The following is an 11,761-nucleotide window of genomic DNA, read 5'->3' on the forward strand; positions in this document are numbered from 1 at the left end:
ATATGATTTTGATATATGTACAACATCAATATAAATATTTTGAATAAAATGAAAGAAGTAAAATGAAAATATATAGTTAAGAATGTGAATTTGGTATTATTGAAATTGTATAGCTAATATCATATTTTATTTTAAATATTATAATTTCCCTAATTGTTTTTAAATAAAATTAATATAAGTTTGTTATTTAAAAAAAGTCACTATCAAGATGTTATTATTGAATATTTATTATGTAATTTTATAATGATATAACAATCGATTATTTTTAATTAATATACCAAAATTTTAAGTAATTTTGAGAGAGTTTTTCTTAAACATGTGAATTATAAATAAGTTATGAACCAAAAACACATGTAGAAATATTCATCTCCAATGCGGTTATAATTTTATTCGTTTTAGTAGAAACATTAAATTGGTGAAACTGCAGAATACAAAAAAAAAAATCTTAATTTTAAGAAAATTTACGTAAACAATTGAAACAAACCACACCTTGTTACGACAACAAACCACACATTAGCTCTGGGCATTCTATTTTTGGTTCCAGTTGGGTTCTTTGGTTGTTAAGGTTTTGGATCTGTTCAGGCATTTAGAAAATTTGGTTAGGTTTTAATTCGTTTTTTTTTGTTTTTCGTTTCGGTTCAGATAATATAATTAGCAACTAACTAAAATTCGAGATAATCTTAGATCTCATTCAGTTCCGATTGGGTTCCAGTTTTTGGGTTGATTAAAGTTAAAAGTAAGAAAATTTGAGTTTTTTATTAAATATTATATTTTGATTAAATATTAGATAATTCAGATAATTCTAAATATTTTTGGTTATAGTAATTCAGCATTTTTGTGTATTTGTTTTTTTCGGTAGGGAATTTAGGTTTAGAAATAGTATTTTTAAATTATTTGATTATTTTAAAATTAAATATAGTTTTGTTCCGGTTCGTTTATGGTTCTTTAGTTTTAGAGATATAGGATATGTCCGGATAGTTGGTAGGATTCAATGTTTTAAGAGTGACATATATAATAAACACAACATGATACATAAAATATATTTATATTTACAAATTATAAAAAAACAATGACACTAATATAATTTAGCAAGTATTCTATTTAATTTATAAAAATGATATATCTAGAATCCTCGAAAAATGTATTTTTATTGTCAAGAACAAAGATAATTATTTGTAGAACACGTAAGATAAACCAAAAGATGCAAAAAATATTTAAATTGTAGCAAAGCTAATTATTGTGAATAACAAAAATAAAATGCATAGTTAAAAATAATTAATAATCATAAGGAATCACACCTTCAAACCGCACCCTTTTACCTTCTTCTCAGACACAAGTGTAGTTTATCACAAATTTCTCCCGCATCACTTTCTGTTTTTATTTTATTATTATTTTTCTATTAAATGTAATAACAAAAGAAGCTGGGTGAATGGTAGGAGTGAACATTACGTATAAACGGCTTTTATATAGAGAGAGAAAGTAGATCTCCGGCGATCGGCCGGCGCGTGAGCGTGCGTGTCGTCGCCGGAGACCTTCACCCTTCAGCAAAAAGTCCCCGATTGTGTCTCATCTTCAATTCTAACGGCTTCCGCCTTGCCTGAGCTCTGGTCAGTCACCCTATGTGGTGGTTCTGTCACTGGTGTGAAGACGCGGAGGTCTGCATGAGCGGAGTCGTGATGATGTTTGTGTATTCGGTCCTGGGTGGTGGAGGCTAAGTTAGCTCCGCCGCCGCCAGTTTTAGTCGCTGAGAGGCGGAAGTTCCTACAACTTCGTCGTCGTCAGCTCAAGTTCCCGGGAGGTTAAGGCTTCGTCAGTCTTACGTCGCCGGTTTCAGCGTCTCGAGGGTGTTTGTTTGCTCGAGTATGGGCTCTGGTCATGGAGCGGAAGAGGTTTCTCGGTTTGTGAGATTTAGGGTTTGTAGCTTCGCCGTCGGATGAGCTCTCCACAGTGGGATGATGCTCTCCGACAGGGTTTCAGTATGGTGAAGAAGAGATTTGGTTTCGGTGGAGGCTCGAAGGGAATAAGAGCTCCGGCGAAACGAGGTTTTCAGCGGTTGGGTACGGCGGCTTGGTGAAGCGGAGAAGGTTGGGTCGAGGCGGAGCGATGCGTGGCGCACTGACGGTCAGGATCTCGACACGTGTCTCGCTTCAGCCTCCTCGACGCATGCGTTCCAGAGCCGGTCAGTGTTGGGCTCGAGGATGTGGCCTTTGGGCCGGTGTAGCCAATTTGGACTTGGGCTTAGGCTTTTGTTTGTTTTGGTTGGCCGAATAGTAATATGGGCCTTTGTATTTGGGCTTCGGCCGTTGGGCTTGGCCCATTTCCTTTTATTAAATCAAAATTTGGTGGAAAAAAAAAAGAAGTTGGGTGAATGGTGACATTTTTAGACAGCTATATGCTTCTTCTCGTCCTGCTTGAAACATTCAGAGCCTAAATTTTACTAGGGGATTTTTTACTATTCCTCCACTAAACAATCAAGATTTTAATCAAATCAATTTAAATATTTGAGAAGTTGTTTTTCAAAAAACAGTAGGAGATCCGTGACCCAGTAACTTCCGTCTGTCCCTGATTATGCATAATTTTTTTTTGTAACATATACCAACGATTACACACACAAGGCTATTTAACTTATTCTGACTGATGCGTTTAAACATACAACCATTTGTAAAATCAACATATTACCGTCAATTTCGGTAGTGCAACACTAGTTTATAAACATTTTAATCAAAAATATAGTTTTAAGATCAACGAAAAAAGAAGGAGAAAATAAACATTATCAGAATGAATCTGACAGACAATAAAACGAGCATTTAATATACTGATAATTAATGGTTAATTTTGTTGCAACAAAACAGTCATTTGTTTTCTACACCGAGAGCATCTAAAAAAAACTCTATATTTGAAGTTCAAACGTGTTCTTCTCCAAAAACAAAACTTCACACGTAATTTCAAAACTATTTGTATTTTATATTATGGTCCTTATATTTGTCATAACTAATTTGAATTCATAAAACTTTTATAAATAACTAGCACATATATAAACATATTACAACAATATTAATTAATTTAAAATATAAAATTTTAAACAAAATAACTTAATTAGTATTAAACTTCAAGCAAATTGGAAAATATTTGAAAATTTTGAAGGTTCCAGATCAAACTTACCTGACTATTAGTGTTGATGTAATATTTAAATATGTGTAATAGTTATGTCTTCATGTAATTTCTTAAAAGTTTTTTTGTTAAGTTTCTTTTGTATATTTTTGTTATCTAAATCTAGTTTTAAATATTTTAAATCTTTTTTTAAAGTTTTATTTAATTTTATGTGTAAACTTAAATTTTGTAAACAAAACTTAAAATATTTATGAGATACAATTTTATATGGATTAAAATAAGAAACAAGAAAATATTTATAAATTATAAATGTGATGTGTAATTGTAGGGACCAAAATACAAATAAAAATATAAAATTTTAAATTTGAAGTTTTGAGTAGTGAAACTTCAAATATAAAATTTCACTCTTCAAAACTTCAAATTTGAAGTTTTGAAGTTCTTTTTTGGAGAGCGAAAAACTTCATATTTGAAGTTATAGAATGTATTTTGGAGATTCTCTGAGCTAGCATAAACTTATAAGTAATTTTTAAAAGCAATGTATCAAAGAAAAATGTACCAAACTCAAATTTATCCGTTTGCGTAACCAGTCGACATAGTATCTAATTTTCATTGCAACCAACCGAGTTTGTGTGGCGTTGGTAGATATGCTTCCATGAAATTAGTCGGTTGGACCTCGGTCCACTCGATAACCCGACTTATAAAAAGTGTACCAAGGAGAAGGAATTGTGCACGAGAAATTATTTATAGGATAATATACTAATATGTGGCTTCCCTAGCTTGAAACTAGAGTTTACGAAATTGGTCCCCCTCATCTTTAACAAGAACTTTTAGTACACCTAGTGTACTAGTTGTTTATGAAACAATATCTATATATATAGTAGATTATTATTACCAAGCATAACCACTTCTTCTCTACTGCATGCAAAACATCAAAAGTTGCAGATAAGTCACAACATGGCTTCTTCTACATCATCCTCGTTACCAAATCATAAGTTCCGGATCAAACTATTGTTCTTCATGATCTTAAACCTCTTCCATCTTCACACTTTAGTGTTTGCCAATTCATCAAACTCTAAGTTCTCAAAATTCTCAAGACACCCAAAATCCGAGTCATCATCATCAAGAAGAACCAAATACTCAAACGTTGGGTTTCTCAACTCAGTCCAACACAGCTTGGACCAGGCTCTCTTAGCCCACTCTCTCGCCTTCAGACTCACGCTCTCGCACCGTACTTCTCAAACCCTCATGCTCGATCCTGTCAACGACTGTCTTGAGCTGCTAGACGACACACTCGACATGTTGTCTCGCATCGTCGTCTACCCTAAAGGTCACCCCAATGATGATGTCCATACGTGGCTAAGCGCTGCGTTGACCAATCAAGAGACTTGTAAGCAAAGCCTCAATGAGAAAACAAGCTTCAATAAAGGCGGGTTCACGATGGATTCAGTTGTGAGTAACCTCACCGGTTTACTGACAAGTTCGCTAGACATGTTCGTTTCCGCTAAGCCGACACGTGGTGAAACTGGTGGCCGGAAACTATTGTCCGGTCAGGACTTTCCGACGTGGGTTTCTTTGTCGGACCGGAGGCTTTTAGAAGCTTCGGTTTCAGAGCTGAGACCTCACGCTGTGGTGGCTGCCGATGGAAGTGGGACACACATGAGCGTAGGGGAAGCGTTGGCGTCTTTGGAGAAGGGGACTGGTGGCAGAAGCGTCATTCACTTAACAGCTGGAACCTATAAAGAGAATCTGAATATTCCGACCAAACAGAAGAACGTTATGTTGGTTGGTGACGGTAAAGGCAAAACAGTTATTGTCGGTAGCAGAAGTAACAAAGGCGGCTACAATACTTACCAAACCGCTACCGTCGGTGGGTTTTCCTTACCATTTATCATAAAAATCAGAAAATAAATTAATTTGGACAAATCTCGTTAATATTGTTTTTTTCAAAGGAAAAAACATTAATTTTTTTTTTATCAAAAATAGCATACATAAAAATAAACAAAATATCATTTATCAAACAGAAAAACTAAATTATCCTAAATTCTAAACCATAATGCTTACTATTGCAGTCTAAAAATAAATTCAAATAAATATATGTATTTTGTATATAATTTAAATTCATGTTTTTAACTACTTTGTTTCATGGTTGAAACAAATTCAAATAAATATATGTATTTTGTATATAATTCAAATTCATGTTTTTAACTACTTTGTTTCATGGTTATCTTGAGTTTTTTTTTTTGAGCAATGGCTATCTTGAATTTTTAAACTTCATTATCTTAGAAGATTATTGTTTGGTTGGACATCTAGACCAATATTTTAAATTTATAGAATTTTTTTTTCACTTTTTTTTAGAATTATTTTCACTCAGACCTGATTTGCCGATCTTTTTATATCATTTTCAAATTTTTAATATATATATTTATCTTTAGTTAATCTTATACAGATTAGTGAATTATTATTTTTTGTAAATTTCACCTACTATTGTAGGATAAAATCTATTTTACTACTATTTTGAAGTATTTGTTAATCAACTTTATATATTTAAATTAATAATTATATATTGATCTATATTTATAACCCATGTTCGGAATCGCGCTAGGCGTTAGTCGGGCGGTTGTCATGGACCTAGCGAGTTAACAAAAAATCGGGGATTAGTCGGGGATTAATCGGAACCTAGTTTCTAAATATTTAACGGGCTTATATATATATTAAGTTAACTTTGCATCGAGAATACAATGATTCTCGCTAGCTCATGTGGTAAGTGGTGCGCACTTTTGTTAAAGCACGCGGGTTCGACTACGTACGTCGTCTGTTACCTGTATTTTTTATTCTTTTCTTTTAAATGAAGGACAAAATAGTATTTCACCAGTCATTTTCGTCATTGACCTAGTTCTGTAAATCGACGCCTCCATTTCTGTATCAGTTTTTTCACACGTTTATACATTTTAAAATCATTCTATAGCTTCTTCCTATCAAATCTTTTGTAAATTTAACTATAATACACTTTCTGAAACACAAAATGAAACAAAAAAAGAAAATTTCCGAAAAATCCGATTAAATCTCCGATTAGAATCGTTTCGCCACGGTGGTTGGCCGCCAAGCGCATATTCGCCGCCTAGGCGGCCGCCTGGGCCGAGTTTTCGAACAGCGTTTATAACTGCTGATTGTTGTACTTTAGGTTATACTGTAATTACTAAAATTAATTGTTACTATTTATTTTGTTAATTTATGAAAGCCGCTATGGGAGACGGATTCATAGCTCGGGACATAACTTTCGTGAACAGCGCCGGACCCAACGCGGAGCAAGCGGTAGCCTTACGGGTCGGGTCAGACAGATCCGTTGTATACCGATGCTCCATCGACGCTTACCAAGACACGCTCTACACTCTCTCCAAACGCCAATTCTACCGTGAAACCGACATAACCGGCACCGTCGACTTCATCTTCGGAAACTCCGCCGTCGTTTTCCAGAGCTGCAACATCGCGTCCCGAAAAGGCTCATCGGATCAGAACTACGTCACGGCCCAAGGACGATCCGACCCGAACCAGAATACCGGGATCGCGATTCATGATTGCAGAATAACCGGTTCGACCGGGACTTATTTGGGTCGACCGTGGAAAGAGTATTCGAGAACCGTTGTGATGCAATCGTTTTTGGACGGTTCGATTCATCCTTCGGGTTGGTCTCCTTGGTCAAGTAGCTTCGCTTTGAAGACTCTGTACTACGGAGAGTTTGGAAACTCGGGTCCAGGGTCATCGATTTCGGGTCGGGTTAGTTGGCCTGGGTACCACCCGGCGTTGACGTTGACTGAAGCTCAAGGGTTTACTGTTTCAGGGTTCATTGGCGGGACTTCGTGGTTACCATCAACCGGCGTCGTTTTCGACTCTGGTCTTTTATAATTTTATTCTCAGTTTATAATGCTTCAAACCTGTTATTAATTACTCAGTGATATGGTAGAAAAGAAATTGTGATCTACTACGCTTTTATATGTATTAAATGTTTCGTGTTTGGTCCACACTCTCGCATTTGTAATTTATCTTGTTAAAAGATTGGTATTGTATATATACTATAATTTTTGTAATATCGGCTGACAGACTACAAGACTATTAGTATTCTAACCCCTGTTCGGGAACGCGCTAGACGCTAGTCGGGCGGTCGGGTTGGGCTTAGCGCCTAAAGAGAAAATCGGAGATTAATCAGAAATTATGCGGAGCGGAATTTTTAGATGGTTTACTGTGTTATAAAACATGTTAATCTTTAATTGTGTGTAACATTAATACATTTTCATGTTTAATATTGTATAAAACACACAAATAGAATATATAAATTTAATATAGTGTATTTTTCATCAAAATTATGAATATAAATGATATTTATAAAATTTTAGATCAAATAAAAAATAAAAATATTATTAAAAAAAAAATTAAAAAAAAAATTAAAAAATTAAAAAAAAAATTAAAAAAAAAAAAATAGATTAGGCCGCCTAGGCGGCTAGGCGGTCATTTAGGCGGTCTAGGCAAAAAAAATCGGATATCCGATTTTTTTAACCGATTTGGCATAAATCGGGGCGGAAGAGTGACGCGTAGCGCCTAGGCGGCTAGGCGGCCGATTTTTAGAACAGAGATTCTAACACACTTAAAGTTTCAAAAACACTGAGAGCATATATTTTGAAGTGTCATGGATATTCATCTTCAATTTATTTACAGAGGTCTTCTCTTGCAAGACAATGGTTAAGCTGAATATAGGAATAGAGTTTGCTATCACTAGGGTATGGGTCCTGAGAAGGCTTCTTCTTTCGTGCTCTTAACGTTTTTGTTCGGTTGTAATCTATCTATTACAATAAAGTTGGATTTTCTCACTTCTCAGCGCGCCACGTCAGCGAAGATACTTTCAAAACGTGACACGTGTGTTCTTTTTAAAGTTGACGATTTTCTTCACATAATGAAACACTATAATGATCTTTGAAGCCTACTTACGGCCCACTTCTCTTTCTTAAGCTGTTGTCTTCTCCATTCTCTTTTTGCAGAGCAGCTGTGTAACGTAAGTGTAACGTTTCTATTCCTCATTGAAAGTTTTCATTAGAGCATGTTCATTGCAATAACCCTTAAATGAGTTCGTAGGCAATATTTTAGTATTAAAATTAAGTTAAGAGATTATGTTAAAAAACATCTAAAATTAGTCCTCCATTAGTAGTTTCTTAAGTTAAAGATTCTTTAAAAAAATTGCCAAGAGTGGGTTTGTATCAAAAGAATGCCAAGTCTCAAACTGCAAAACATATCCAAGCATATCAGACTATTGATTCCATTTTTAGAATAGATAATACATTGAGACTAACAATTCTCTTACAACGTTTAAGAAGAAGTGACTAATACGCTTTGGTGATCTAGGAACTAAAATAGGCTCCCATACTCTCTCCAACCTATGATCAACCAAGAAGGCAAGGTTTAGACAGAACATGTGAGATGATTGATAAATAAATACTAACAAAGCTGAACTCTTACATGTAATGCAGGCGCTCAAAACCAATATTTGATCCTAAACCAGAAAGACCAAAACTTTGAAGACCATTGGGAGTGAGGATGCCTCCTGATGGCAGAGGTACCTAAAGACAGAGAAACAGAGACAAGTAGGTAACTTAAAATAAAGTGGTCAATGGATTTGCTAGAGCCATTGATATAGCATTTGCTAACGCACATCCTATGTTTTGAAGCTCTCTGTAGTTTCTCAGGTTTGCTCTCCGTAGAATCTCTTTGTATTATCTCAGCTTTTCCCTTCTTTGAAGTTGTACGCAACCAGCTTAACACAAAAACAGTAATCAGCCAATCCACATTCTTAACATGTTGAAACTTGAATCCTTTGAATGGAGTGTGTTGCGGAACAAGAGTATCTCTGTCTGTGACTTGTTCCAACACCATTAGAACCATACAACCATGTAATTTCTTTCCATAAAAGTTTTCCAACAGAATCTGGAAAGGAACTCCTCTTCCCAAAGTTGTTTTTATATATTTGAACCATGCTTCATTCTCTGTGCAATCATCTTTAAGGCTATGTCCTGAGAACGTCAAACAACTTCCAAGCTGTTCCTCTGGATTTATTTTGAACTTGAATCGCCGAGACTTTGACCACTTTTGCTTCCTCTTGGTTCTCTGCCATCCTTCTCGATGAGACAAAGTCTCTTCTTTCAGCTGAGTGTGGTGCTTCTCATTCTTGCACAGCTCGTCTAAATCCCTTTCAAGATCAGATGCAAACTCTTTCATATTATCAACTACAAACCTGTCTCACTCTGTTTCTGTTCAGATGCAGAGCCCTTCATCGGAGTTAACTACGGTCAAGTCGCCGACAACCTCCCTCCGCCTTCTGAAACCGCCAAGCTCCTCCAATCCACTTCAATCCAGAAGGTAAGACTCTACGGCGCCGATCCCGCCATCATCAAAGCCTTAGTCGAGCCTACCTCCGACAAATCTTTGGGTCCGACAATTCTTCGGGGAAGATACAACCCAAATCTGATGTCGATTTGAACTTTTGTTTTTCTCCCAATGCCCATTCAACACGCGTCAATAAGAATTGTTCCTTCAAGTGCTTAATTAAGAGCCGCGTCTTAATTTAACTGCCATTTTTCATTTATTTTAATTACCCATTTATTTATACTAAGAACCACCCTTAAGAGCTTCCAATAAACATGTTCTTAGAGCACCTCTAATGGGAGTTCTATCCATTGAAGTTCTAAATATGAATATGTGTGTATGTATATATTGTATATGTGTATGTAGTTGTGGGTAGAGATTCTACACTATTCAGTGTAGTGGACTCCACAACTACATACACATATATAATATATACATGCACAAGTATTCATATTTAGAACTCTCTTAGTCTTAATTATATCTCTGTTGCCATCTCTCCCATTACACTGATATTTATTACTTTGGATGAAGACCTCCAAATCTCATTGCTTCACCATATTCTTTATACTGGAGCTTGTGACGATGGTGACCTGTCCAATCAAGATTTCCGATTTGAAGACTGGTCGTGCTTCTCAGACGGTGGTGACGCGTTTCCTTCCTTTTTGGGAGGCACACAACGTAAAGAAAGGGGAGAGCTAACGGGTGTTGACATGCCCCACACTGATGAAAAGATACGTACGCCTCCTGATCTTGCCTCACATTTATCCTCTTATTCTTAACTGCTCACACAAATGATGTTCGGTTACAATATCCATGTTCTTTATCTAGAACTTCCTTGATCTGTAGAGAAGCCTTTCTTGCCGTGGCAGCATTGTACTGCTTGGTCTCTTTGATCTTCATTTTGTAATAGTTAGTTCTTATTGTTGTTATTGGTGTTCTGTAGATTGCAGTCAAGAGATAATTTTTGCTGTAGAAGTCGGCATTCTAGGCTGTGTTCGCCACAAAAATCTATTGAGTGCAAGAGGTTACTGTGCAGAAGGACAAGAAAGACTCATTGTGTATGAGTACATGCCAAATTTGAGCTTGGTTATGCTTCTTCATTCATCTCAGCCGCTCTTTGATTGAACCAGGCAGATGAAAATTGCAGTAACCTCGGCTCATGCTATAGCGTAAGTCTTCAGGATCAAGACGGTTTATATATTTATTGCCAATTATCTTCCATTTGACTGACTATTTGTTTCTCAAATTGTTGTTTTATACAAATAGTGTTGGTGTTCTTTTGCTGGAGCAGGTGACTGGTAAGAGACCTATAGAAAGGCTCAACCAAACGAGGTATACCGAATGGTTTTCACCTCTAGTCTACACCTCTAGTTTACGAGAAGAAATATGGTGAAATTGTGGATCAAAAGCTAAATGAGAAGTATGTGGATGAGGAGCTGGAAAGGGTAATTTTTGTACGACTTATGTGTGCTCAGAGTGAGACCGATAGTAGACCAACAATCTCTGAGGTTGTGGAGATGCTGATGAATAATCTTAAGGAGAAAATGGCTACCACTCATTAAAAATACAATGGAGGTTGAAGCTTCAGATGAAAGCTCAGAGATTCTTTCCGAAGATAAATATTATTAAAAAAAAAACAAGAATTGACAATAATCTGGTTTTGGTTTTCTTCAATTCTGTTTTTTGCAAGTTTATATCTGTCTCATTCTTTTGTTTTTTTAAGCTCAGAGATTCACACAGTTTTTTTAATCTGTCTTTTGCAAGAATCTGGTTTTGGTTTTCTTCAGTTTCAACATTTGATTTTAATCATTCATGATTGAACCTTAATAGTTGTAAAGGAGTGTAATGGAGTACATACTTGGTCTTTATGAAAATAAAAATCTTTTTTTTCTAATAAAAACACTACAGCATTTAATCATACAGCCTTGAGTTTTGTAAACTTGCAAGATTCAGTTGGAAGTTAAATCAACCACGGGAAAGCGGCATTGCAAACTGATTCATTTATCGGATTGGCGAGTCCCAAGAACCATGAACGGGAAGATCACAGTCAAGGAAACACCTAGAGAAGCAATCCCATAGGAAGCTGAATCTGGTTTGGTTAAGTTACACTGTAGGCTCTCTGAAAAATGCTTAACACTCATTTTCACAGACTGAGCATCTTCTCTACCAATCAATCTCTCTGGCCGAACATGAATAGTTAAATAATCATATCCTCACACCTCAGCAGGTGTGTGAGATTTCT

The 11,761-nt window shown here is 35.8% G+C and overlaps 2 protein-coding genes across 2 annotated transcripts; one reads left to right on the forward strand and one right to left on the reverse strand.

Annotated features, from left to right (window-relative positions):
* The first annotated feature begins 3,942 nt into the window (after positions 1–3,942).
* Positions 3,943–7,179, forward strand: LOC106343044 (probable pectinesterase/pectinesterase inhibitor 35). The gene is made up of 2 exons (XM_013782158.1): positions 3,943–4,978; positions 6,350–7,179. Exons 1-2 carry the CDS (start codon positions 4,066–4,068, stop codon positions 7,012–7,014), a joined length of 1,578 nt encoding a protein of 525 aa, XP_013637612.1. The 5' UTR covers positions 3,943–4,065; the 3' UTR covers positions 7,015–7,179.
* A 1,100-nt stretch (positions 7,180–8,279) lies between these two features.
* Positions 8,280–9,659, reverse strand: LOC106340166. Its single transcript, XM_013779028.1, has 3 exons — positions 8,810–9,659; positions 8,617–8,717; positions 8,280–8,534 (listed from the first exon to the last, which is right to left on the reverse strand). Exons 1-2 carry the CDS (start codon positions 9,370–9,372, stop codon positions 8,651–8,653), a joined length of 630 nt encoding a protein of 209 aa, XP_013634482.1. The 5' UTR covers positions 9,373–9,659; the 3' UTR covers positions 8,280–8,534; positions 8,617–8,650.
* Between the last annotated feature and the right edge of the window lie 2,102 nt (positions 9,660–11,761).

Source organism: Brassica oleracea, chromosome C4, assembly GCF_000695525.1.
Source record: "Brassica oleracea var. oleracea cultivar TO1000 chromosome C4, BOL, whole genome shotgun sequence".
Classification (NCBI taxonomy): domain Eukaryota; kingdom Viridiplantae; phylum Streptophyta; class Magnoliopsida; order Brassicales; family Brassicaceae; genus Brassica; species Brassica oleracea.

What these genes read in the sequence shown, in the direction of transcription:
- LOC106343044 (XM_013782158.1), top strand. Translation starts at nt 4,066, where the DNA reads ATGGCTTCTTCTACATCATCCTCGTTACCAAATCATAAGTTCCGGATC. An exon ending in TTACCAAACCGCTACCGTCG is followed by an intron (nt 4,979 to 6,349) that starts GTGGGTTTTCCT and finishes AATTTATGAAAG; the next exon opens with CCGCTATGGGAGACGGATTC.
- LOC106340166 (XM_013779028.1), bottom strand. Translation starts at nt 9,372, where the DNA reads ATGAAAGAGTTTGCATCTGATCTTGAAAGGGATTTAGACGAGCTGTGC. An exon ending in AGAGCTTCAAAACATAGGAT is followed by an intron (nt 8,718 to 8,809) that starts GTGCGTTAGCAA and finishes CTCTGTCTTTAG; the next exon opens with GTACCTCTGCCATCAGGAGG.